Source organism: Pongo pygmaeus, chromosome 1 (genome assembly GCF_028885625.2).
Source record: "Pongo pygmaeus isolate AG05252 chromosome 1, NHGRI_mPonPyg2-v2.0_pri, whole genome shotgun sequence".
Classification (NCBI taxonomy): Eukaryota; Metazoa; Chordata; class Mammalia; order Primates; family Hominidae; genus Pongo; species Pongo pygmaeus.
The window spans coordinates 12,391,444-12,416,810 of record NC_072373.2 but is presented as its reverse complement, the minus strand read 5'-3'; the positions used below and the strand labels follow the sequence as shown (position 1 = coordinate 12,416,810).

Below are 25,367 nucleotides of genomic sequence, written 5' to 3'. Positions count from 1 at the left end.
AAGTGTGAACCACCACACCCAGCCTGAGTAATGGATTTTTAAGGGCCTCAGTTGCATAGGAGTTTTTTATTCAGTTCGCAAAATTCCTGTGTTTTATTATATATTCCTTTTTATCTGTATTTTCCATTCACAATTCTCTTGTTTCCATAGACCGCCTTTTTCACATATATCCATATATTTATACATTTTGTTGTAAACTCTAGTCTATAGGTATTTTTAATTCACATTGTACATTACATTCTGGAATGTACAAGGAACTAACACAAATCAATAAGAAAACAAATTAGCTTTAGACATTGAAGAATCTCCCCCAACCCATCATCTATTATTTTTGTCTATGGTGACTTTCATTTAACAGAAATCCTTGGTTTTTATGTAATCAAATTCATTGTTTTTTTAAAAAATTAAGAGGTTGGTCTTTTTGAGTTTTAAGAAGTTCCTCTTCATTCGAAGTCACAAAGTTCTTCCCAATAAATTATACAATAAGTTTGTCAGGTTTCTGAAAAACCAAAGCAGATGTTTTTAAAAAGCTTTTGATCTCTTGCCGATACGGTGGCTCAACAAACAAGATATCAGAATTTGCATGTGTGGGGCTGGGTTGTTTTATGGTAAACAGTGAACTGTCTTAAGGTCCAAAAACAAAGCTTATTATTTCTGGATTGAAAAGGGAATACAGTAAGGGCCCCATGGAAAAGTACTACGACTTTTTATGAAAATGAGAGGGGGGTGGAGGCACTCTGAGTGGTTAGATTTGCTAAACATGTGTGCACTCGCTCAGTGGAGGAGATAGGAAGAAGGACATGTAAATAATAGGATATTGATTGATATTGATTAATCATTTTGCTGATGCCAAAGGACATACTTCACTGTCTGTGGAAAAGATTGCCTTTTTTTCCCTAGAAAGTTTGAATACCTTTTAAATATGAAATTTCATGTGCATGACCTATTTCCCCACTGCCACACCCCAGGCTCACACGAGGCTTATGATTCAGTCATCCACTTAAGTTCACGTGATGTCATTTCAGGGAGAATTCCAGCTACATCCTTTTGAGAAGAAAGCGATTCAGTTGGGCATGTAGGTTAGAGTCTTTAGTTCTTTGTCTTCTCATTCCTCATGTGAAACTATCTACATTTAACAGCTTCACTGAGTATTTTGTTCTTTCACTCAACTGAAAGAAGACATTTCCAAACCTGCAAATATGCCATTCGTGCCCCAACATGACCAACTGAGAGCTTCAGGCTTTACATGATTTTTCACAGCCACTGAGCTTTGTAATATATAGAACACAATCTTTAGAGCTTCAGTCCTAGCTGTGCAATAATACCAACATAATAAGAGTAGCTAATATTTATCAGATGTCAAACACCAATGTCTCATTTCATGACTTGTGTGACTTAAGAGGTCCAGTTCTTAACACATGGTCTCATTTCAGTATCACAGTTCTAATGATGAAGGCAGGGCTGATGTTTCCTCATCTTGCTGAAGCATGGAGAGGACTTGTCTAAAATCCCATAGCTACTAAGGGGAGCTGGAGCTAAAACCCAGATTTCTTGGGTTTTCACACCCTGCTACTATTAGCTTAAGCCTATCAAATTCTGAGTGCTTATTGGCTGATAGGATAGTCATGTCATGGAGTGCCTAAATTAACACTACATGTGAATTTACTGTGTCGACTATAGCTTGAAATGGCGCCCACTGCCTGATGCCTACCAGTCTTTCTATTATACATGCTTCTTTAAGCCCTACCTTTTCTCCACATTTCCCAAGAAGTGATTTTCTTTGGTTCTTGAAGTACTTTTGTTCAGATCATTGGAACTTAACTTCGTTCCTTTATCAGGAAGTGTTTTATCTTACCTGCAAGTTCAATAAACACAATTAGCCAGTGAGGTGGCTTTGGAAAGGAATAGTACACCCTGAAAGAAACATAGTGCCCAGAAACTAGATATTGGATACTCCAAATTTTTCTTTTAGGTTACTAGAGCCACCTTCCTGAAGCCCACTTGGAGAAAGTCACTCAAAATAGTTCTGTGGTCACCATTTAGCCCCAGTTCCTATATTGTATACTTGAGACTCTGGACAGTGAGACAAGGCAGGGTTATAAGTTTGCACCCCATACCAGCTTACAAATATTCTTACGTTACTGGTTTGGGTTTTAAATCATCTTTGCCTCTTCTTTCTCATCTTCCCTCACTTTTTTGTCATTTCAATTAAAGAAATATTTGCCAAGTACTGACCTTGGTATTGCTAGGCATGAGTTCCAAGGAGCTCAAATAGCCTAGAACCAGCCCCATTTGACTTGAGCTTTTCTCGCCTCTTAGCACAGAAGGAATGGGTTGGTGTCATTATGGTTTGTTTTGAGTAAGGTGTATTCACTCTGATATGCTATAGGGAGTTGTTGAAGGTGTTTGAGCAGGGGAAGTAACTGGTTTAAAAGTGTTCTATAGGGAGATTAATCTGGTAGTGGTGCACAGGATGGGTTGGAACACAGGGCGACTGGGTATGGTGGTGATCTCTTACCTTTGTGAGATACTTGATAGTTTACAAGGCACTTCCATAGATGTATGATCTCATTTGCATGGATGCAAACTAGAGCTCAGAGAGGATTGGTGATAGCTGGCCTGTGTAGTAAGGGCTTGAAGAAAGGGGTTGTCACAGGGCGAGGAAGGTGGGACCATTGTGCATGGCATTTTAGAGGCCAAATCTATAAGGCCTGGGATCTAAGTAGATGTTGGTTATCAGGGAGAATAAAGAGTCAGATAATACTGAGATTTTATGGTTTGTCTTCTGGGAAGGGTGTTGCCATTTACAGAAATCAGGAGATGAGACAGAGAACGTATGCAAGTTCGGTTTTGAATATTAGATTGAGGGGCAGGTGGGTAGTTGAGGCAGCGATATCCAGTGGACAGTTTAAAAGCTGGGTCTAAGATTGGGGCCAGGTGTTTTTGATATTTAGAAGGTCGTTGGTGACTTTAGAAAGTAATTTCAGGAGAGTGGTGGAGGAGGAAGCCACATCAGAAAGATAAGAAATCGGTGGTTGCAGAGGTGGAACTGCGGGAGTGGGAAGGGCTAGATGAGGGATCAGTGGGAGGTGTTGGTCATCATGCACTTTTCCTTAGGTGCAGAAAGAAGGAAAATAGAGTGAGCCAGACTGCAAGAGGATTTTGAGGTGGAGAGGGTGTGAATTTGTGGAGCCTCCAACAGAAGACTTCTTTGTAGGGGATTAGGTGAAATTACTTGTGGAGTGAGGAGGAAAAGGATTTGGTGCTAAAAAAAAAAAAAAGCAGAAATTGGGACAGCAGATGTTGGAAGTATTGAGGGAGGTCAAGAAAAGGTGAACCAAAGAAGAGGCTGAACGTTACAAATTTTCAGTGACTCCAGTCAGCATAGTTTTGCGGCTTTCCAGTAGGTCATAGAAACCAGAAAGCAGGATTAGAAGGAGTAAGCATTGGGCCCTTTTCTGGACTGGGAATTAGAAGTCAAGGAGCATGGGGAGAGTTGAGAAGTTCAAGGGTGTGAGCCAGTTATTATTTCATAGTTGGGCAGAGGTGAGTAAAACTCTGTTTTCAGGCAATTATTAGTTCTGGCAATAGGTGAGGGAGAAGGTCAAAGCTAATATTTTAAAGAGTAGTTTGGAATTATTGATGGTTTTCAATTATCTCTGCTAAATCATTTTATTTAGGGAGTATCTGCACAGAATTAACAAGGAAAGAGAGCAAAGTCTTGTATCACTGGCCCATTATTGCCTGTTTTCGTCATCTGTAAAACAGGAGTAGTATAGCCTGCCTTCACCTTTGTTTCGTGCTTCACCAGGGATTTTGTGCCATGTGCAATCTTGTATTAGGCATTGTCACGACTTAATGACCTTTTTGGGCAGCATTTTCCTATATAGAGTTATGAGTGCATCTTTTATAAACTCCACTTACTCCTTATTGGAGATTATTATAAATTTCTCTAAAGCTCCTCCCTCACACATCTTTTTCACCTTTCGTTCTTTCAAGTCAAATTTTCACTTTCTTTAAAGCAGGTCTGAAGAAAACCCTGCGGGATGAGATCGATGCCATTCTGCGGAAGAGGATTATGGTGCTGGATGGAGGGATGGGGACCATGATCCAGCGGGAGAAGCTAAACGAAGAACACTTCCGAGGTCAGGAATTTAAAGATCATGCCAGGCCACTGAAAGGCAACAATGACATTTTAAGTATAACTCAGCCCGATGTCATTTACCAAATCCATAAGGTAAAGTATTCTCAGGTTCCCATATGTATTCATTCTGTTATTCTGCAAGCTGTTTCATGTATCAGGGCAGACTGCTATGCCGAGTTCTCTGGAGAATAAAGAATAAAGAGGCAATTTATTCAGAAAGCAGGTTTTGGACATCAAATAAAAGTTATGTACTGTGTTGAGCACTCAGGATAAGGGAATGAGGTAGGTAGGTTTTCTGCCCTTGAGGCATGTAAACTCTAGTGAAAAACTATGAGATTCTGGACAAATAAGGGTTTTCACACTAGTGAGTGTGAGAAAACTATCTTATTTAAGTTACTGCAACAGCCCTGATGAAGAAATGCTTAAAGGTGGTATCTTAGCTTTGGCTGCTATTTTACCTGTTACCATAGACTGGGTTATGCAAGCATACATTTATTTCTCACAGTTCTGGAAGCTGGAAGTCCACAGTCAAAGTGCCAGCAGATCCTGTGTCTGGTGAGGGCCGTCTTGTTTATAGATAGCTGTCTTTGTATCTACATGACGGAGAGCAGAGAGAGAACAAAAAACTCCCATATTTGTTCTTATAAGGGCACTGCTGTGGTCTCAATGTTTGTGTCCCCGTGAGATTCATATGTAAAATCCTAATGCCCAGTGTGATGGTATTAGGAGGTGCCCTTATAAAAGAGGCTCAAGGGCGCTTATTCACCCCTTCCGCCATGTGAAGATACAGTGAGAAGATGCTGTCTATGAACTAGAAAGCTGATGTTCACCCATTATAAAATTCTAAGATACAATGATCGTTCATGTATTTTGTATTTTAGTCTAGTTCTCTATACTTGGAGTTTAAAAAATTAAATTGGGATTACATTGCTTTGTACTGTCTTATAATTTGCATTTTTTACTTATATACCATGAGTATTAAATATTCTGAAACATGGTTTTAATAACTTCATAATCTATTCTAGGTATATATCATCATTTATTTAACTAATCTCTTTATTCCTAGGCATTAAGTTTATTTTCAATTTTTCTTATTCTTTTAAAAAAAATTAAATAAGTTCTTATAAAACAAATCTCATAGATAATACATTACCATTTGACCATACTCTAAATTGCTATTTTTTCCCCAGAGATAACCACTGATATTAGTTGGTGTGTGTCATCCCAGATTCTTTTGTTAGGCATTTTCATATATGTGTATGTGTGTATACGTGAGTGAATATATTTATGTAGAAAACTCGTAGTACTATGTGTATTTTTTTTAATTTAATGGTGTCATGCTTTACATATCCTTCTTTTTTTTTTTTTACTTAACAATACTTTGCAGAATCTTTCCATGTCAGTATTTGTAGATATACACAGTTTTTTTTAGCTGTCACGTGGCATGTAATAAAGTGGATATATTTTCGTTTATTTAGCTATTTCCCTATTGGTAGCTATTTAGGATATTTGTTATTGTTACTATAAATGTGCATATCTTGGTTTTTATCTCCCAGTGCTTCTGCAACCATTGTCCATCGACTTAAGAGGGGTTGGGTTTATTCAGTATTGGAAAATCAAGGGGGTCAAGGGATTCCAGGTTGCTTGTCAGATTGAGGTTGAGACGATCCAAGGAGTGGAGCCAGGGAGACGAGTTTCGAAGAGAGCACAAAGGAGCATCAGGATCTTCAAGGTTTCAGTAAGCATGTGATGCTTGTTCAGAGAGACTAGGAGATGTAGACTGAAAAATTGGTCAGATGTTATCTCTGAGATGGTATACTTCTCGGTGGGCATCAGGTTCTGCCAAAGCAGGAAGAAGGGAACAGAACTACCGTTTGTTGAGTGCCCATTGTGTGCCAGACATTTGATGCATTATCTTTTTGTTGTTGTTTTTTTGAGACAAGGTCTCACTCTGTCACCCAGGCTGGAGTGCAGTGGTGTCACCGTGGCTCACTCTAGCCCACTGTGGCTCACTTGAACCTCTGGGCCCAAGCAGTCCTCCTGCCTCAGCCTTCCGAGTAGCTGGGACCACGGGCATGTGCCACCATGCCTGGCTAATTTTTTGTATTGTTTTGGTTAGAGACAGAGTCTTTCTGTGTTGCACAGACTGGTCTTGAACTCCTGGCCTCAAGCAGTCCTCTCACCTTGGCTTCCCAAAGTGCTGTGATTACAGGCGTGAGCCACCATGCCTGGCTGATGTGTTACCTTATATTAGCATACAGCTGCCTTGTGAAGTAGGGTTATAATATTTTTGAATGAGGAGGCTGAGACTCAGAGAGTTTAAGGGACTTGATTAAGTTCTTACAACCTTAGCATGTTAACATTGTCTGAATTCAAGTTTCGTGTTTATTTATTCATACCACATGCCTTTCTGTGAAATCCTTACACCTTTTTGCGTCTCTACCTTCTAATGCAGTGCCTTACTCTTAGTAAATGGTCAAAAGGTAACTGCTGATAATGGTGGTAATGAAAGGGCGTGTTTATTCTGGGGGCACAAGAAACTCTAAAGCTCATAATTGACATTATAATCTCTTGTTGCAGGAATACTTGCTGGCTGGGGCAGATATCATTGAAACAAATACTTTTAGCAGCACTAGTATTGCTCAAGCTGACTATGGCCTTGAACACTTGGTAAGAATTCCATTGTTACATGTGTCTAAGATGCTTACGAGCGTTTGCTGCATTGGTAGTTGTGAGTGAGTAAAGCACTGGAAGCTGCAGAGTCAAGCTGATGCCTAGTTATCTGTTGTTTATGATGAGACAGGGAAAATGGTGTGAATCCTTCCTGCTTGTGAATACAGTGGCCCATTCATTTTCCAACTGGCTTCTTTTATGGGCAAGTAATAATCAAGTATAAATGATGCTTATTATGCATAAGTGCTGATAAAGGCATAATCATTGGCCGTATGCACACAGTATTGTGAGGCCTTTTTAAGTATTAGATGGCAGCCTTGGTTTCTTTGTTTTTTAAAAATTGTGATTAAATACACATAAAATTTATCATAATTATTTTTAAGTGTACACTTGAGTGGCATTAAGTACATTCGCAGTGTTGTGCTATCATCACCACTGTCCATTTCCAGAACTTTCTCATTTTCCGAAACTGAAACTCTGCGCCCGTTAAGCAATACCTTCCCATTCTACCCCCAACGCCAGCCCCAGCATGCTCTATTCTACTTCCTGTCTCTCTCAATCTGACTGCTCTAGATACCTTAGATATGTGGAATCGTATAGTATTTGGCCTTTTGTGACTAGTTTGTTTCACTTAATGTAATGTCCTCAAGGTTCATCCATGTTGTAGTATGTGTCAGAATTTCCTTCCTTTTTAATGTTGAATAATATACCATTGTGTGTATGTACCATGTTTTGCTTATTCATCTGTTGATCATTTGGATTGCTTCTACCTTTCGGCTATTGTGAATATGCAATGTTGCTATATACATGTGTATACAAACATCTATTCAAGTCCCCACATTCAATTTTTTGTATATATGCACGGAAGTCGAATTGTTAGATAATATGGTAATTCTCTGTGTAATTTTTTGAGGAACTGCCATACTGCTTTTCAGAGTGGCTGTACCTTTTTTTTTTGAGGCAGGGTCTTGCTCTGTCACCCAGGCTGGAGTGCAGTGGAGTGATCTCGGCTCACTGCAACCTCCGCCTCCTGGGTTCAAGTGTTTCTCCTGCTTTAGCCCTCCAAGTAGCTGGGACTACAGGCTTGCTCTACCATGCCCTGCTAATTTTTGTATTTTTTGTAGAGACAGGGTTTTGCTATGTTGCCCAGGCTGGTCTCCAGTTCCTGAGCTTAGGTAGTCTGCCCACCTCGGCCTCCCAAAGTGCTGGGATTACAGGCGTGAGCCACCGCGCCTGGCCGGCTGTACCATTTTACATTCCCACTAACAGTGAACGAGAGTGTCAGTATTTCCACATCCTCACCACCATTTATTTTCCATTTTTTTAAATAGTAGTCATCCTCATGATACTATTGGCAGATTTGATTTCCTTTTAATCAACATGGTGCTTCCATATTTAAATTTTATAAAACCTTAATGATAGAAATATATGGTAGATGCTAATGTCCCCATTTTTGTTTGGGATATTTCCAGACACATTACTCTGTTTTCATGTAAGCAGTGTTTTCCAGTTACTTTTGTGTTATTTTAGAGCAGAAGTTGGCCAACGGTTTTTAATAAAGGACCAGATAGTACATATTTCGGCTTTGTTAGCTACAGACAGTCTTTTGCAACTACTCAACTCCATCATGTAGTGTGGAAGCAGCTATAGACATTATATAAATAAATGGACTTACTTTATCCCAGTAAAACTATTTACAAAAACAGGCAGTGGACCCAACTTGCCCTATGAGCCACAGTTTGCCAATACCCATTTAGGATATTCTGGTTGTTAAATTCCTGGATGTGGTTATTCAAGACACATAGGATCTTAGGAATTCAAAGGAACTTGAAAATCACAAGTCTAGTTTCTCCTGCCTTGGTCTGTGGAAGAGCTTCTGGAGGGCCGTGAACCTCCTTAAATCATAGGCAACACTGTGTGTGTATGTGCATATTTGCTTTTTATTTCCTGGTGAGAGGGTTCGTAGTCCTTTATCAAATTCTCAGGTGGTTAATAATATGCCAGAAGTTCAGAATTACTGATTCCAACTGTTGTACATGAATCAAGGCCTGGAAAAGTTGCTGTGGGAACTGCCTGCTCAGGCAGTGACAGACTAGTGCTTGAACCTGCATGTTTTGCCTCTTAAGCCTATGCTCTTTCCATTGCTTAATTTTTTTCTTAATTCTCAGAATATTTAACTACATAAGTTATTCTCTGACATGCTAGATGTCTAGGGATTGCCCTTTTTACTGGCTAGCTCATGGTTTGGGAGGAGAACCTAAAAGCAGTACCCAAGGACTCTTATCTTTCCTTGCTGCCTTTCAAGTCTGGAGCTGATATGCCTGCTTGGCTAAGATTTCACTCAGACCTCAGATTAATTCACTCTACATTTTGTTACTGAAGAAAACTGGGTATTAGATGGTCATGAATCCATTATTTATTGTGTGGAGGAAAAGAAGGACAAGCTAACGCTTGTGGTCGATACATTAGGCCTACCGGATGAACATGTGCTCTGCAGGAGTGGCCAGAAAAGCTGCCGAGGACATAACTCTCCAGACAGGTAGGGAATGTTCTTCTCTTTTTTTGCACACGTGGTTCCTTTGATATTGTCAGCTATAATGTGCTGTCCTTATTGCAGTTTTTCCTTATGTGGCCTTTGGCTTATGAGCAACACTGCAGACACTGTATTTTATATGTTTGCAGATTACTTCTCTGCAGTTTCATAATCAAGCACTCAACATCTTTGAATTGATGCCAACCCTGTGGTCCTTGGGCTCAGAATTTGCTCTTTCACCCTGGGTTAGCCTGACTTTGTAGCTAGGCCCCTGACTTCCTTGTGTATTTAGAGCTGAAATAATTTATGTCTCTTTGGAAGCACATCATCATGTCATTAAAAGTAACAGCTGGCTGTTTTGATGATCTTGGCTATTATTAGGATATTTGATCTCATTTTTTTTAAGCCACCCTCATTCCCATGATTGGCTGATATAGGTAGAGATATTGCCTTTAAAGCATTTTCCCTTTATACTGTTGACATCCTTGAAGGCTCTGTGAAGCACACAAAAAAGTATGGCATTAGATTCAGTCTTGCTGGGACTTGAAAAGTGGCTCCTGAAATAACTAGCCTTCTGGCTGGATGCCATCAGAACACTTGGGCACCAGCTGGTAGGAGGCTTTGAGGGAGGGAAAGGAATATAAGAAATATATGGAGCCCCTTAAGATTTGGAAACGTGAAGTTATTGCCAACAAGAAAGCAGAATTGCTGTGAAGTTATACTCAGCATACTAATGAAGACCAAAGCAGTTTACAGGAACTCTGTTTCTAAGAGATAATGTTTCAATTCATGGAAATGCATAGACTATTACTCCAACAGAGTCACAGGTCAGAGGACACTGAACCAGCTAAAGCAGGGAGAGATAAGGACATTTTTCTTATACCCACGTCATTGGTTAGCTTTGGGGATGCAAAAGAATATTTGGGCCTGTAACCTGTTCAAAAGCTGGTTTATCAATTAGCTGATAGTCCTCTCCAGTTAAATTACAAAGCATAGCCCAGGTTATTGAGTGGCTAAAGTCATCAAAGGTAATGAGCAGTACGACCCTGGCTTCTTTGGGAATGAACACAACTTGCCACACTGTTTTTAGAAGCACCTGGACTTCAGGCCGGAGGAAAAGTTATTAAAGAAAGATTTGCTCTGCTTCATACTTCAATTTCAGGCTTTATAATTGTTAATCCTGATTCAGTATTTCCTCCTAGTGAAGGGCCTGCAGTATGGTACTAGAGAGCATTTCAAGTTAAATGCTACTGTAAGGTGATTTTGCAGAACTTACATTAAGTTCAAAACCTTCAGGGCTTCATAAAAATAGGAAGAGAGGGAATTTGTCCAAACACAGCTGTGGTGATAGAAAAGGATGTACTTACTGAAATGTTTTAGTTAGTTGTGTGAAAATTGAGAGTTTTGGGGACTGGTTTCGTGATAATATGTGCATATCTTCTATATGGCATAATTTCCTTAGTGGGATCTGGGGCAGCCGCATGATCAAATATATGTAAGCAGAATCTATGGATCATCTAAGTTGGATAAAGACTATAAATAGTCTCTTGTTGGTTTAGGAGAGGTCAAGTTTTATTGTCAAACTGAGAAAAAAGTTTGGGCTTTTAGAGCTTTTTGGATTTCAGAGTTGTGGACAAAAGATTATAGACCTGTGTTCCAGAAAAAAATCTTATTGGCTATTCATTCACAACAAAAAATGTTCAGCCACTTAGAGATTTCACACTTGTTTTTCTTTTCCCAAAGGAATTAAGAGGTTTGTGGCAGGGGCTCTGGGTCCGACTAATAAGACACTCTCTGTGTCCCCATCTGTGGAAAGACCGGATTATAGGAACATCAGTGAGTATTTACCATATGTAATCATTGATCTTGGGCAAGTACTGTGTGCTTCAGTAAGCTATAAATCTATAAAATGGAACCAATAACAGGATCTACCTTAGAGTTACTATGATTTAATCCATGTAAAAGGTGTACAGCAGTGCCTGGAATATAGTAGACATCTAAATAGAAAGTTAGCTATGATGATTATTATTATTTGAACTTGCTTTCAAATATATATGGTGGCGTGTTAATGCTGTTTTGTCAGCTGTGGAAATGAAACCAACTAAAATAAAGCTGTAAACTCAGAAGTTGAACAAATTTGGATACTAGGTTTGTGGTCTATTATAAAATAGCACACAATATCCTCATTTATCAGAAGGCAGTCCAAACTATCTAGACATCTGTATTAGTCCATTTTCACACTGCTGATAAAGACATACAGGACTGGACAATTTACAGAAGAAAGAGAGGTTTAATGGACTTACAGTTCCATGTGGCTGGGAAGCCTCACAATCATGGCAGAAGGCAAGGAGGAGCAAGTCGCGTCTTACACAGATGGCAGCAGGCAAAGAGAAAGCTTGTACAGGGAAACTCCCCCTCATATAACCATCAGATCTCGTGAGACTTACTCACTCTTACAAGAACAGCACAGGAAAGACCTGCCCCCATGATTCGATTACCTCCCACCAGGTCCCTCTCACAACACATGGGAATTCAAGACGAGATTTGGGTGGGGACACAGCCAAACCATATCAACATGTTAGCATTATACATGTTATAAACTACCATATATAAACATACTTATATTGAGATCTGACAAAACATCCAAGTATCTAGGTCAATTTCTAAGCATCAAGACTAGAAAACAAAAAGCATTAAAATATCAGAGCTGAGTAGTCATGATACCATGTCTGGTAGTGCAGTGGGTGGAGATGATGAGATCAAGCAAGTGTAGTTTTTGATTTATGGAACTTTGTGTGTTGTGATACCACACTTTTTCACCAGGAGTTGTTCATACCAGGCTTATGTGTTGTTGATACTCTCTTTGGTCTAGACCTGCCAGTGGGGAGCTAACTTCTCCTTGCTCTTGGGCTGTACAAGGTGAAGTACAGTAAGTCTTCACTTAACGTCATTGGCAGGTTCTTGAAAACTGCATCTTTAAGCAAAATGATGCATAGCAGGCCCTCAAATAATGTCATTTCCTTCAACAGAATTTCATTATAATGTTGATTAGAAAGAAAATACTGGTTTTGTTACATACTGTCTCAGTCAAAGTTGCAATTTCTGAGAACCTGTCAACGATGTTACAAGAGGACTTTGTTGTATAGGCTTCTCTATTGGATATCTGAGCGTTTTTTTTTCTTTTTTGGTTGGGAGATAAAGTGGGGAGAGAGATGATCTCTCATGTGGAAATAGATAACCCAAGACATTTCTTTTCTTTTTTTTTTTTTTTTGAGACAGTGTCTCACTTTGTCGCCTAGGCTGGAGTGCAGTGGCACGATCTTGGCTTACTGCAGCCTCCACCTCCTGGGTTCAAGCGATTATCCTGCCTCACTCTCCCCAGTAGCTGGGGCTGCAGGCGTGTGCCATCACGCCTGGCTAATTTTTATATTTTTAAAGTAGAGTTGGGGTTTCACCGTGTTGACCAGGCTGGTCTTGAACTCCTGACCTCAAGTGATCTGCTCGCCCCAGGCCCCCACAGTGCTGGCGTGAGCCACTGCACTGGGCCAACCCAAGACATTTCTAACAAAAATTTTACCTAGGAGTGATTGAACACTTTTTGTTTGAGACTGAAATTGCCCACCAGACAGGTTTCTTCTCTGACAGAGTTGGTGTAAGAGCAGAGACAAAATCTGCGGGCTTGCAGCCCTTTATCACAGAGAGTGACTTCTACTCAACCTGTGACCTCTCCACATCAGTGTGGCATGTTTCTCACAGCCATCTCTTAACCGGTTGATTGAAATGAGCTATGGAAAGAATGATGTGTTCAGAGATGTTGAATAGGGGTACATGTTCAAGAAATTCATACACCTTCCGTCTCACTCCTCAGCTCATACATGGGAAGTGGAAGTTGTGTGGCAGGTGTTAAGGAACAGCTGCCTTCGGCTTACTTGTTTACCTTCTGTCCCTGCCACCTTTCTTTATTTGGTTTCTTACAAAAGATCTTGTGCTTAAACTATGCATTGTAAACCAGCAATAGTTCACAGGTGCCACACCTACACTCGAGATACCCTAGGGCCATTCAGAAGATATTGATGACTGATGTGCTGGGTGTGATTTATTTTTTGCAGCATTTGATGAGCTTGTTGAAGCATACCAAGAGCAGGCCAAAGGACTTCTGGATGGTGGGGTTGATATCTTACTCATTGAAACTATTTTTGATACTGCCAATGCCAAGGTGAGTTAAGGGAGAAAAAACAGACAGGGCTGGGGTGAGGGCTGTGGGTGAGTCCCCTAATGTAGGGAGAATTTAATATTAGCCATTATCAAAGTTAAATAAATTACCCATATTTGCTCTATTTTATTCTTGAGTATTTTTAACTGAGGCCAGTACAATAAGAAAAACTTAAACCTGCTTTTGAAGCTTTTAAAATAACTTTTTTCTAATTATGAAAATAAATATTTTCATATATAGCTAGTATAAATGCATATATCCCGAAGTAATAAATACATGCTGCTGGTTCTAAATTCGAAAGATACATAAATATACGGAGTGAAAAGTGAGTATCCTTTCCTTTCCTAGTCTCTAGTTATCCAGCTCCTTTTCCAGAGACAACTACTATTACCAGTTTGGGGGTCCTGACAGATGCGATACAGATATAAGCATGTGTGTATGTGTGTGTTTGTGTTCCGTACCTACATGCAAAGGCACATAAGTATATGGAGAGAGAAGCAAATATCCTTATACATATGTTTTTACACAGTGTATCTGTAGGATACATTTCTACAAGTAAAATTGCTGAATCAAAAGGTATGTGCATTGTTAATTTTTATCTTTAGTGTCAAATTACCCTCGTTTGAGACTTGGTCTCATTTATATTGCCTTCAGCAAGCAATGTACAATAGTGCTGGTTTCACGACACCCTCACTAGCACTGTGTATTATTAAACGATTTGACCTTTTCCAGTTTGACAGGTGGTACCTCACTGTAGTTTTAATTTGTATTTTTCTTACTACTAATGTACTTGAGCATCTTTCTTCAGTTTTAGAGCCATTTATATTTCATTTTCTGTGATTTATGTCTTCTGTCCTTTTTTTCTATTGGACTTTGGCTTTTTAAAATTGAGTTCTTTACAGAGGAAATCAGGCCCCTCTCAGTAATGAGTAGCAGCTCCTGTGCTCCAGTTTGTTTGACATTTGACTTTCTTTATGGTGGTGATGTTGTGGTATTGTATATATGGTGGTAGTGTTGTGGTATTGTTAGTTTGTTTGTGCGTTTTAATGGTGTAGGAGGATTTTTCCTAAATGTTGTATGGTTGAATTTACAGATTCTATTTTTTTTGTTGTGGAGGGGAGACTATACTTACAGAGCCACTCCTCAGTTGAAGAGAAGAAAAAAATGGAAAAATGGCCTTTTCCTCCCTAGTACTTTACAGTTTCATTAAATGTTTAATTGTTGTGGGAATCAGACCACAAGTCCAGAATTTTTTAACTTTTCAAAAAAATCATTTTCTAAAATACTTGCAAGCAGGAAGAACATAGAGAGCCACTACCAGCCAGAAGCTAGATGACCACCCTACCTCTTTCTTAACATATCACTTTCATTGGGTTCTTTTTTATGTATCTTTTTAGAAATTGTTTTGTGAATCTGCAGTAAACAAATTATAATTTGAAAAGGAATTCAGATATACATTTTGAAAATGAGAGCAGTAACAAACAAGATAAGGACTGTATCTGAAATGAGATTCATACATACATTTGAAAAGAGTCACAGTATTGTTCAGATGAGAAATAAAAGGGATTAACATGAGGGTTAAGCATTAAGGATAGGTTTTGTTGAGTTTCTGAGTTTTCAAATGTGTGGCATACATTCTGATTATATGGAACTAATGTCCCTCACGGTGCATCTGGTATTTATTTTGGAGTGAGAAATAGGATCGAGAGCTAACTTTTTTCCTTTAAAGTTTAGTTTTCCTACCACCATCTATTAAACATTCTGTTATTTCACAGTGATAGGAATGATGTGGACCATTATCCTTAATCATCCAAAATTCTGGAGTGCATTTGGATCTAGTGTTTTCTAGTAATCTGTCTGCTGATATGACACTACTGTACCATTTACCATAACATTAGAATATGTCTGAGTAATTGGTAGGCTTAGATTTTTTCTTTCGTTGAGTCCCACCCCCTTTTCCAGAACTTCCATGGCTATTCTTATATGTTTGTTTTCCATAAGATCTTTAGGATCAGTTTGTCTGGTTCTAAAGAGGAAATTCTGATATTATTGATTTAGTAACTTTCCATGAAAAAAACCTACCGTCACAGGAAAGATACACATTAATTACAGGTTGCATTCTGATTTCAGAGAATTAATTGTGAAAACATGCATGTATTAGAATCAAGGAATATAATGATAAAAAGAGAAGATCCGTTATCTGGAACTTAAAATGTGGACTGAACAGCACAGAATAACATAGGATTTGTACCTTTACTACCTAATCTAAGCTCATGCTGTTTTTCGCAATGATGGATACTGTTGGTTCATATACCTACCATGTGTATGAAAGGATGTGAAAGGCAGGGACATTCTTATTTATTTATTTTTGAGACAGAGTCTTGTTCTGTCATCTGGACTGGAGTGCAGTGGCATAATCACAGCTCAACTGCAACCTTAAACTCCTAGGCTCAGGCAGTCGTCCTGTCTCAGCCTCCTGAGTGTTATTTATTTATTTTTAATTTTTATTGAGGAAAGGAAGAAAGAATACCCCTTGAGCTCCTCCTCAGAGGAAATACTAGTTCCTAGGTGAACTTTCAGTCAGCTTTTGTTTTGTTTTAATATGCACAGTATTACACTTGAGAAAGGGGTGCTGGGGTTGTGCCTTATAAGGAGGACACTTCTTCCCAGAGAGCTTGATGTATATCTTATCTGAAGAGATCTTAGAAAAGGGTGCATTCTTATCAGGAAGTTAGACTAATCTTGGACACAGTCTCAGAAATAAAGACGTTCTTTCTTTTTTCCCTGACAGGCAGCCTTGTTTGCACTCCAAAACCTTTTTGAGGAGAAATATGCTCCCCGGCCTATCTTTGTAAGTTCTAAAGTGTTTGCACAATACATTCTGTCTTTTATTAATAATTGTCCTTTTGAGCATGTTTTTCTGCCCCCCCTTGCATAGTAGAACTATTAATAGTATCTTTTAGAACTCACCTACTTTAACTTCCGTTGTTCACTTCCCTCCCACCGCTTCTGGGCCAATAACAGTCTTATAACTGGAGAGGCAAGGAAAATGAATCTAGAAGTAGCTGATGGAAGGCAAGCTGTTCAAAAGAAGCCCACTGTATTGTTCCTTGAAGCCAAAGGCTTCAAGGCTCAGTCTCATTAGGGCCCAAGGAGGGATGGACTTGCATGCTGATGGCCACATACCCAACACCTGAGACACCAGAGTGCCAATTTACTAATTCAGTAGGCAGACCTCTCTGCGAGTCCTGAAATTGCTTGGTGAGGAGCAAATTGAATCAAAACAAAGGTGTTAGATAAATCCAGTGTTTAACAGCAGGAGGCCAGGATAGCTTGACGTTATCTCTGGGAAAGCTGCCTCTAATGGGACTGGATGTGTGAATTCCATAGTTGTTTTGGTCATTGCTTTTGCCTCAGTGACTTTGCGTTGTCTTGTTTCTGTGGCTTCCTGCCTCTTCCCCTAGTCTCTTGGCATATGTCTGTTCTGACTGTTATAGAAAGTGCTCCCTTTGAATTTGAGTTCCACATTTCTTTTCCTTGTAAAAGAGCAAAGGAACTCAGCGTTTCATTTTATTTTGTCTTTCTATCTATATTCTTAACTTGAGTCTGTATTGTTGACTTTGTTTACTTTGTCAATTCAGATTTCAGGGACGATTGTTGATAAAAGTGGGCGGACTCTTTCTGGACAGACAGGAGAAGGATTTGTCATCAGCGTGTCTCATGGAGAACCACTCTGGTGAGTGATCCATCTTTCTGTAACTTCTTTTCTTTTTTGGGGAACCTTTTCTGATGGCTGTGGAATGTGACCTGGGAGGGGATTGCTTCCACGTATTTTCACTGTACCACTTCTGCTATACTGACTTTCCTTTAAGTACTTTCAGACTTTTCACTAAAGGATTCAGAAGATCGCTGCCTAAATGGGTCAATTTGAGGGACTGGGAGAGTTCTCATACTTCCAAATGGTTGCCTGTTTGTCTGTAGGCATGCACCTTGTAGTTTGCAGTGCTTTGCAAATTTTAGGGCAGTGCCACTCCCTATTTATGAGGCAACCAGAAGCAATCTGTCATGGAATAAGGTGGGAATTCTAAAGCTCAGGTTTTTATCTGTAAAGTGAACATAGCAGTTGGCATGGTGGTGTGTGCCTGTAGTCTTAGCTACTTGGGAGGTGGAAGCAGGAGAGGATCTCTTAAGGCCAGGTGTTGGAGGCTCTGGTATACTATGATAGCTTGTTAATAACCACTGTATTTCAGCTTGGCCAACATAGCAGGACTCTGTCTCTAAAGAATTAAATTAACATGACTTTTACAATCTATTTAAAAATATCTCCATATTTATATTTTATTTTTCATATCCAAATGTTTTAAATTGTGTACTTTGAGTGACGTGGAAGAATATCTGAGTATATATACTGTTTGTTGCCTGGACTTTTTTTTACTCCTGGGCTTTTTTCTTCTATTCCTCCTGCCTGGAAGCTATGCTGGTCCCCTTCCCCCTTTCCCTCCTTTCCCTCCTCCATACCTCTTCACTCTGCTGACTTCTTAGCCTTTAAGACTCATCTCAAGCATCTTCCCTCCAGAGAACATTCCCTCTCTCACTAGCCCAGGTCGATATTCTTCGTTTACTTTTATTTTAGCCTTTGCCATAAAAAGTAAGAATAATAGATATTTGTTGAGAGTTTGCTGTGTGCCAGGCTCTGTTCTAAGTGCTTTATGTGATTTCTTTAATTCTGGCAATAACACCTTGAGGGTGGGTACTGGTATTAATGTCCCCATTTTAACAAGAAGGGTACTGAGACTCAGAGGTTGTTAACTCACCCAAGGTGAAGTAAATAGAGGATCTGGGGACAGGAACATGCTTTTAACCACTGTGTTAGATCACATTTTATCAATTATGTTCTTTTTTTTCACACTTAAATGTTTATAATTACAGAGTGCATCTTACAGTTGACTTAATGTCATATTGTGATTTCTTAAAAGGTGCTATTAAAGTGCATTAATAGACATTTGACATTTGATTGGGCCTGACAACTAAGAAAATCATTGTCTTGAACTGGGTTGTGATGACCTCCTTCACAGCTCATGAGTTTTTCCTGAGCAGTCTCTTCATCTTTATTTCTCTAGTGTTTAGTGGAATTCTTGGCACAGAGTAGGGATGTAACAAACGTTTAACCAAAAAATTGAGGGTAGGAAATGTAGAGGTCTCTGAAGACAAACTTTATCTAGTTTTTTAAAATTTTTGTGCCTATCCGTGAGTATTTGGAGCATTCCTCCCTTCGCTGTCTCTTTTCCCGCCCCTTTGCTAAGTCTGAATTTGTTATGTGGTTAAGTAAATGACACTGTAATGGATATGTGTTACTCATGATGTATTTGTCAAAACCCACAGAATATACAAAACCAAGAATGAACCTTGATGTGAACTATAGACTTTAGTTATTAATCATGTATTGCTGTTGATTCACATTCTAATAGGTGTAACACACCAATGCAAGATCTTAATAATAATGATATAGTCTTTCCTAGCGATTAGGTAAAACCTCTGTGTTGTCCTGGGTGTCACTGGAGTCTTCAGTTTGCCGACAGTTCTCAAGGGCCCCTTAGAGGACATTCTTCCTGCCACTGCCTCACCTCCAGGAGCCCCAAGATGAGGTTTTATCGAGGTCTGAATAATTTATGTTTTTATTTCTTAAGCAAACATTCAGTTAATTCTGACTTTTGATCCACTCAGTGGTTAATTAAAAATTTTTAAAAATAATCCTTTCTATGACTTCAACTACAGTCCATTCACAGAGAGAATGTATTTGCTATTTCATTATGAATCTTACAGACTGTAGGGGCAGATAGAAGGCAGCAAATAATATGTGAAAAGGATACATATTCTTAAATATATGTAGGAAACTTTTGCTTACTGACTTGTGATTATCACAAACTATAGAACAGTGGGATAGAGCTTTTATATTACTGGTAATTCATCAAATATTTATTGAAATACTACTATGTGCCCTGGAATACAGTCCAATGTGGAATAGTCCACACTAGGAGAAATGCATAAGTAAATTAAAATATGAAATACACAGTGCTATACAGAACTATGAATAAAAATCTGGCAATACATAGGAGTAATGGAGTTCTTGTGGGATTTAGAGACAGCTTGTAAAGAAGGTGACATTTGAGCTAGGTTTTGAAAACAGGAGACACAGTTTTCTTTTCTTTTTTTCTTTTGAGATGGAGTCTGAAAATTCTCTTAATAGCTTGCATTTGTGTGGTACACCTATTACAATATGAACCAATATCAATACATTATTATTAACTAAAGTCTGTAGCTTACCTTAGGGTTCATTCTTGGTTTTGTATATTCTGTGGGTTTTGACAAATATATCATGAGTAACATATATCCATTACAGTGTCATACAGAGTAGTTTCATTGCCCCAAAAATCCCTTGTGCTCCACTTATTTATTCTTTCTCCTGGCCCGCTGGCAACAAATCCTCTCACTGTCTCTATAGTTTTGCTGTTTCCAGAATGGAATATAGTTGAGACCACATAGTATGTAGCCTTTTCACATTGGCTTCTTTCACTTAGTGATCTTCATTTAAGGTTCTTCATGTCTTTGTAGGCTTGATAGCTTATTTCTTTTTAACACTAAATAATATTCAGTTGCGAAGACGTACTACGGGTTTTTTTCCATTGATGTATTGAAGACCATCTTGGTTGCTTCGAAATTGTAGCAATTACGAATAAATCTCCCATGGCCTTTCCATGCTACTCACAGAGGGGTCCATCCGGCGTTGTTCTGGATTCCCATGTAACTTAAAGGGAAACTTTCACAATGTCCAGAGCCCCTGATGTCCTGCAAATGAAAGAGGAGGATGTCCTTAAGTTCCTTACAGCAGGAACCCATTTAGGTGGCACCAATCTTGACTTCCAAATGAAGCAGTACATCTATAAAACGAAAAATGATGGGATCTACATCATAAATCTGAAGAGGACCTGAGAGAAGCTACAGCTGGCGGCTCGTGCCATTGTTGCCATTAAAAACCCTGCTGATGTTAGTGTCATATCCTCCAGGAATACTGGCCAGAGGGCCATGCTGAAGTTTGCTGCTGCCACTGGAGCCACTCCAGTTGCTGGCCGCTTCACTTCTGGAACCTTCACTAACCAGATCTAGGCAGCCTTCTGGGAGCCACGGCTTCTTGTGGTTACTGACTCGAGGGCTGACCAGCAGCCTCTCATGGAGGCATCTTTATGTTAACCTGCCTCCCATTGCTCTGTGTAACACAGATTCTCCTCTGCGCTATGTGGACATTGCCATTGCATGCAACAAGGGAGCTCACTTGGTGGGTTTGATGTGGTGGATGCTGGCCTGGGAAGTTCTGCACATGCGTGGCACCATTTCCTGTGGACACTTGCGGGAGGTCATGCCTGATCTCTGCTTGTACAGATATCCTGAAGAGATTGAAAAAGAAGAGCAGGCTGCTACTGAAAAGGCTGTGACCAAGGAGGAGTTTCAGGGTGAATGGACTGCTCCAGCTCCCGAGTTCACTGCTACTCAGCCTGAGGTTGCAGATTGGTCTGAGGCATGCAGGTGCCCTCTGTGCCTATTCAGCAGTTCCCAACTGAAGACTGGAGCACTCAGCCTGCCACGGAAGACTGGTCTGCAGCTCCCACCGCTCAGGCCACTGAATAAGTAGCAGCAACCACTGAATGGTCTTAAGCTGTTCTTACCTGGGCTGTTAAGCAACATGGAAATAAGGCTGATGGAAAATAAGCATCAGTTTCTTAAAAAAAAAAAAAAAGCTCCCATAAACATTCATGGCAGGTTTTTGTGTAGACATAAGTTTTCAATTCATTTGGGTAAATAACAAGGAGGGGATTGCTGGATCTTATGGTAAGACTGTGTATCTTGTGAGAAACTGCCAAACTATCCTCCAAAGCTGCTGTTCCATTTTGCATTCCTACCAGCAGTGAAGGAGAGTTCCTGTTGTTCTGCATCCTTCCCAGCATTTATTTGGTGGTGTCAGTTTCAGATTTTAGCCATCCTAATAGGTGTATAGTGGTATCTTGTTTTATTCACAATTCCTTAAAAACATATGATAATTTTGAGCATCTTTTCATATGCTTACTTGCTATCCGTATATCTTCTTTGGTGAGGGGTCTGATCAGCCCTTTAGACAGTTTTTAAAATTGCATTTGTTGTTGAATTTTAAGAATTCTTTGTATGTTTTGGATACAAGTCTGTCATATTCTACTTTCTATTGCTATAACAGAATACCTGAGATGGTAATTTATAAAGAAAAGAGATTTATTTAGCTCACAATTCTGGAGGCTGGGAACTTCAAGATTGAGTGGCCACATCTGGCAAGGGCCTTGTGCTGCTTCATGGCATGGCAGAAAAGTGAAAGGGCATGTTAGCATGTGTGAAAGAGAGGGGACAAGAAGAGACTGGCTTGCTTCATAACAACCCGTTCTTGAAAGAACTAATTTATTCCCTTGAGAACTAATTCAGTCTCCAGGGAACTAACCCAGTCTTTGGAGAAAGACAGTAATCTATCTTAATGATCTGATCATCTGTAAAGGCCCCACCTTCTAACGCTGTTTCATTGGCATTTAAATTTCAACATGAATTTTGGCATGGACAAACCACATCCAAACTATAGCAAATCCTTTATCAGATAATGTGTTTTGCAAATAGTTTCTCCCAGCCTGTGGTTTGTCTTCTCATGTTCTTAATACTCTCTTTTGCTGAACAGTTTTAAATCTTAGTGAAGTTCTAGTTACCAGTTTTTTTTTTTTCATGGACCCTGCCTTTGGTGTTTTACCTAAAAACTCATTGCCAAACCCACGATCATCTAAATTTTTTCTGTGTTATTTACAAAATTTTAATCGTTTTGCAATTTATATATAGGTCTTTGTTCCATTTTGAGTTAGTTTTTGTGAAAGATGTAATATCTGTATCTAAATTAACTTTTTCAAATGCAGATGCCCAGTTGTTCCAGCACCATTTGTTGGAAAGAATATCCGTTCTCCATTGGATTGCCTGTGTTTCTGTCAAAGATTAGTTGAATGTATTTGTGTGGTTCTATTTCTGGACTCTATTCTGTTCCATTAATCTATTTGTCTCTTCTTTCACCAATTCCACATCGTCTTGATTGCTTTAGCTTTTTAGTAAGTCTTGGAGTTGGGTAGGTCAGTCCTTCAACTTTTGTTTTTTCTCTCATTATTGTGTTGGCTATTCTGGGTCTTTTGTCTTGCCATATAAACTTTAGAATCAGTTTGTTGATATTCACAAAATAACTGCTGGGATTTTCATTGGGATTCTGTTGAATATAGATCAAGTGTGAGAATCGATATCTTAACAATATTGTCTTCCTCTTCATAAACTTGAAATATGTTTTCATTTATTTAGATCCACTTTGATGTCTTAAATCGGAATTTTATAGTTTTTTTTTTCATATAGATCCAAATATTTCATTTGTTTTGGTGCTAGTGTAAATGGTTTTGTGGGGGTTTTTTTTTTTTTTTTGAGGCAGGGTCTTGCTGTGTCATTCAGGCTGGAGTGCTATGGTACGATCATGGCTCACTGCAGCCTCAACCTCCTAGGCTTAATTGATCCTTCTGCCTCAGCCTCCTAAGTAGCTGGGACTACAGGTGTGCGCCATCATGCCTGGTTAATTTTTTTGTTTTTTGCAGAGGTGGGATTTTGCTATGTTGCCCAGGCTGGTCTCAAACTCCTGGGCTCAGGTGATCCACCTGCCTTGGCTTCCCGAAATGCTGAGATTACAGGCATGAGCCACTGTGCCTGGTCTGTGTTTTTAATTTCAAATTTTGATTGCCCATATCTGGTATATAAGTCAACAATTGAGTTTTGTGTAGTTACCTTGTATTTTGAAACCTTGGTATAATTGCTTGTTAGTTCAAGGAGTTTTTAGTGATTCTTTGGGATTTTCTACATAAACAATCATGTCATTTGTGAACAAAGACAGTTTTATTTCTTCCTTTCCAATCCGTATGTGTACCTTTTACTTTCTATCTTTTCTTATTGCATAGGGACTTCAAATACAATATTGAATAAGAGATGAGAGTGGATATCCTTGCCTTGTTCCTCATCTTAGCAGGGAAGCATCTAGTTTCACATGATTAAGCATGATATTAGCTGGAAGTTTTTTGTAAATACTCTTTATCAAGTCAAAGAAATTTCCCCCTATTCCTAGTTTGCTGAATTTTTTTAATGAATGAGTGTTGGATGTTTGTTAAATAAACTTAATTTTGGAATCATTCCAGATTTACAGAAAAGTTGCAAAGATAGTGCAGAGAATTTCTGTATATTCTTCTAGTTTTCATGTTAACATAATGCATGACTACGGTACTTTTGTAAAAACTAAGAGTATATTACTATAGGTTGAGTATCCCTTATCTGAAATGCTTGGGACCAGAAGTGTTTTTGGATTGCAGAGTTTTTCGAATTCTGGAATATTTGCACTATACTTATAGTTTAGCATCCTTAATTTGAAATCTGATATGGTCCAATGAACATTTCTTTTGTGGGTCATGTCAGTTCTCAAAAAGTTTCATATTTTGAAGTATTTTGGATTTCCAGTTTTCAGATTAGGGATATTTAACCTATATTAACTAAACTCCAGACTTTATTCAGATTTCAAGGGTTTTCCACTGATAATCTGTTTTCTATTCAAGGATCCAGTCTAGGATGCTACATTGCACTTAGGAATCACAGTAAAAGGAAAAAAGTAAAATGTGAAAATGTTAGAGATCACATAGTCTAGTAGCTTCGTAGTTGGTTCATAAACTCTGGAAGACCTCAGACCCACCACCCACTGACAACCTTGTAGGATAGCCGGGACTCTGCCTGTGGGGTAGGGCATAAGTCCTGGTCTGGTCTCCTGGACTTTAAGAGTGGCTTCTTTCCACCATTCTATGTTCCTTCTGCCTCCAAGATATTTCCTTTTCCCTTCTTTTAAATTTTGCTTTCAGGTCAGATCTTTTTTTTTTTTTTTTTTTTTTTTTTTAGCAGTGTTAGTTTGCTGACATTTCTGTACCACAGAATACCATGTGAACTGATTTAAGGAGTCCATCCATAGGCAGCGTCTTTCAGCTGTAAGATTATCTGAAGATGGAGACATTGGCAAAAATATTTAGTGCTGCGGGGGACCTCAATGAGATGGCTTTGATGGTAGTTGAATAAAAGTGCTTTGAATGAGGAGATTTATTATCCACTGGGTTTTAGATATATTGTCTCTATATATAACTTATATGCATAAATATGAATGAGAGATGATGCTTTTAATATGTTTTTTCTGTTTTTCTAGCATTGGATTAAATTGTGCTTTGGGTGCAGCTGAAATGAGACCTTTTATTGAAATAATTGGAAAATGTACAACAGCCTATGTCCTCTGTTATCCCAATGCAGGTGTGTGTTTCAAGGGGGTCACACATGGGGAGATAAAAATAACATAAGACATGGCGTAGATGAGGTAAGAGATCTTGAATAAAAGATCTTGTTTTGCAGATGTTGGTATAGTTGACACTTAATAAGTGAAGAGTATCTGGGTGCAGTGTTTCCCTGTAGACCTGAGGGAAGTTCGGCTCACCCTGAAGCTTCAGAATAGTACAGAACTTCCAGAAATGAGCTTAGTCACCTAACTGACCAGAGCTTTGCCTTTGGTGACAGCACAAGCCTTGTGGACATGACCAGAAAGATGGGTGTAAAGAAGAGAAAAGAGACCCCTTTCTCTGTTCCACTCTGTTAGTAGAAGAGCAAAAGAAGAATCTTGTGTGATGTTACCTTTTTCT

The 25,367-nt window shown here is 39.1% G+C and overlaps 1 protein-coding gene across 5 annotated transcripts in view; it reads left to right on the top strand.

The window, feature by feature from the left end:
• Positions 1 to 25,367, top strand: part of MTR (5-methyltetrahydrofolate-homocysteine methyltransferase) — a 107,130-nt gene that overhangs the window by 4,146 nt on the left and 77,617 nt on the right. For 2 of the 5 annotated variants that reach the window (XM_054470540.2, XM_054470688.2), the window contains exons 2-9: positions 4,023 to 4,237; positions 6,725 to 6,814; positions 9,287 to 9,356; positions 11,094 to 11,186; positions 13,460 to 13,566; positions 16,355 to 16,414; positions 17,205 to 17,299; positions 24,884 to 24,984. In XM_054470540.2, coding sequence (XP_054326515.1) covers positions 4,023 to 4,237; positions 6,725 to 6,814; positions 9,287 to 9,356; positions 11,094 to 11,186; positions 13,460 to 13,566; positions 16,355 to 16,414; positions 17,205 to 17,299; positions 24,884 to 24,984 — 831 coding nt within the window. Of the gene's footprint in view, positions 1 to 4,022; positions 4,238 to 6,724; positions 6,815 to 9,286; positions 9,357 to 11,093; positions 11,187 to 13,459; positions 13,567 to 16,354; positions 16,415 to 17,204; positions 17,300 to 24,883; positions 24,985 to 25,367 lie in introns of those variants that run through there. The other 3 variants (XM_054470580.2, XM_054470614.2, XM_054470761.2) reach the window with 2 other exon arrangements.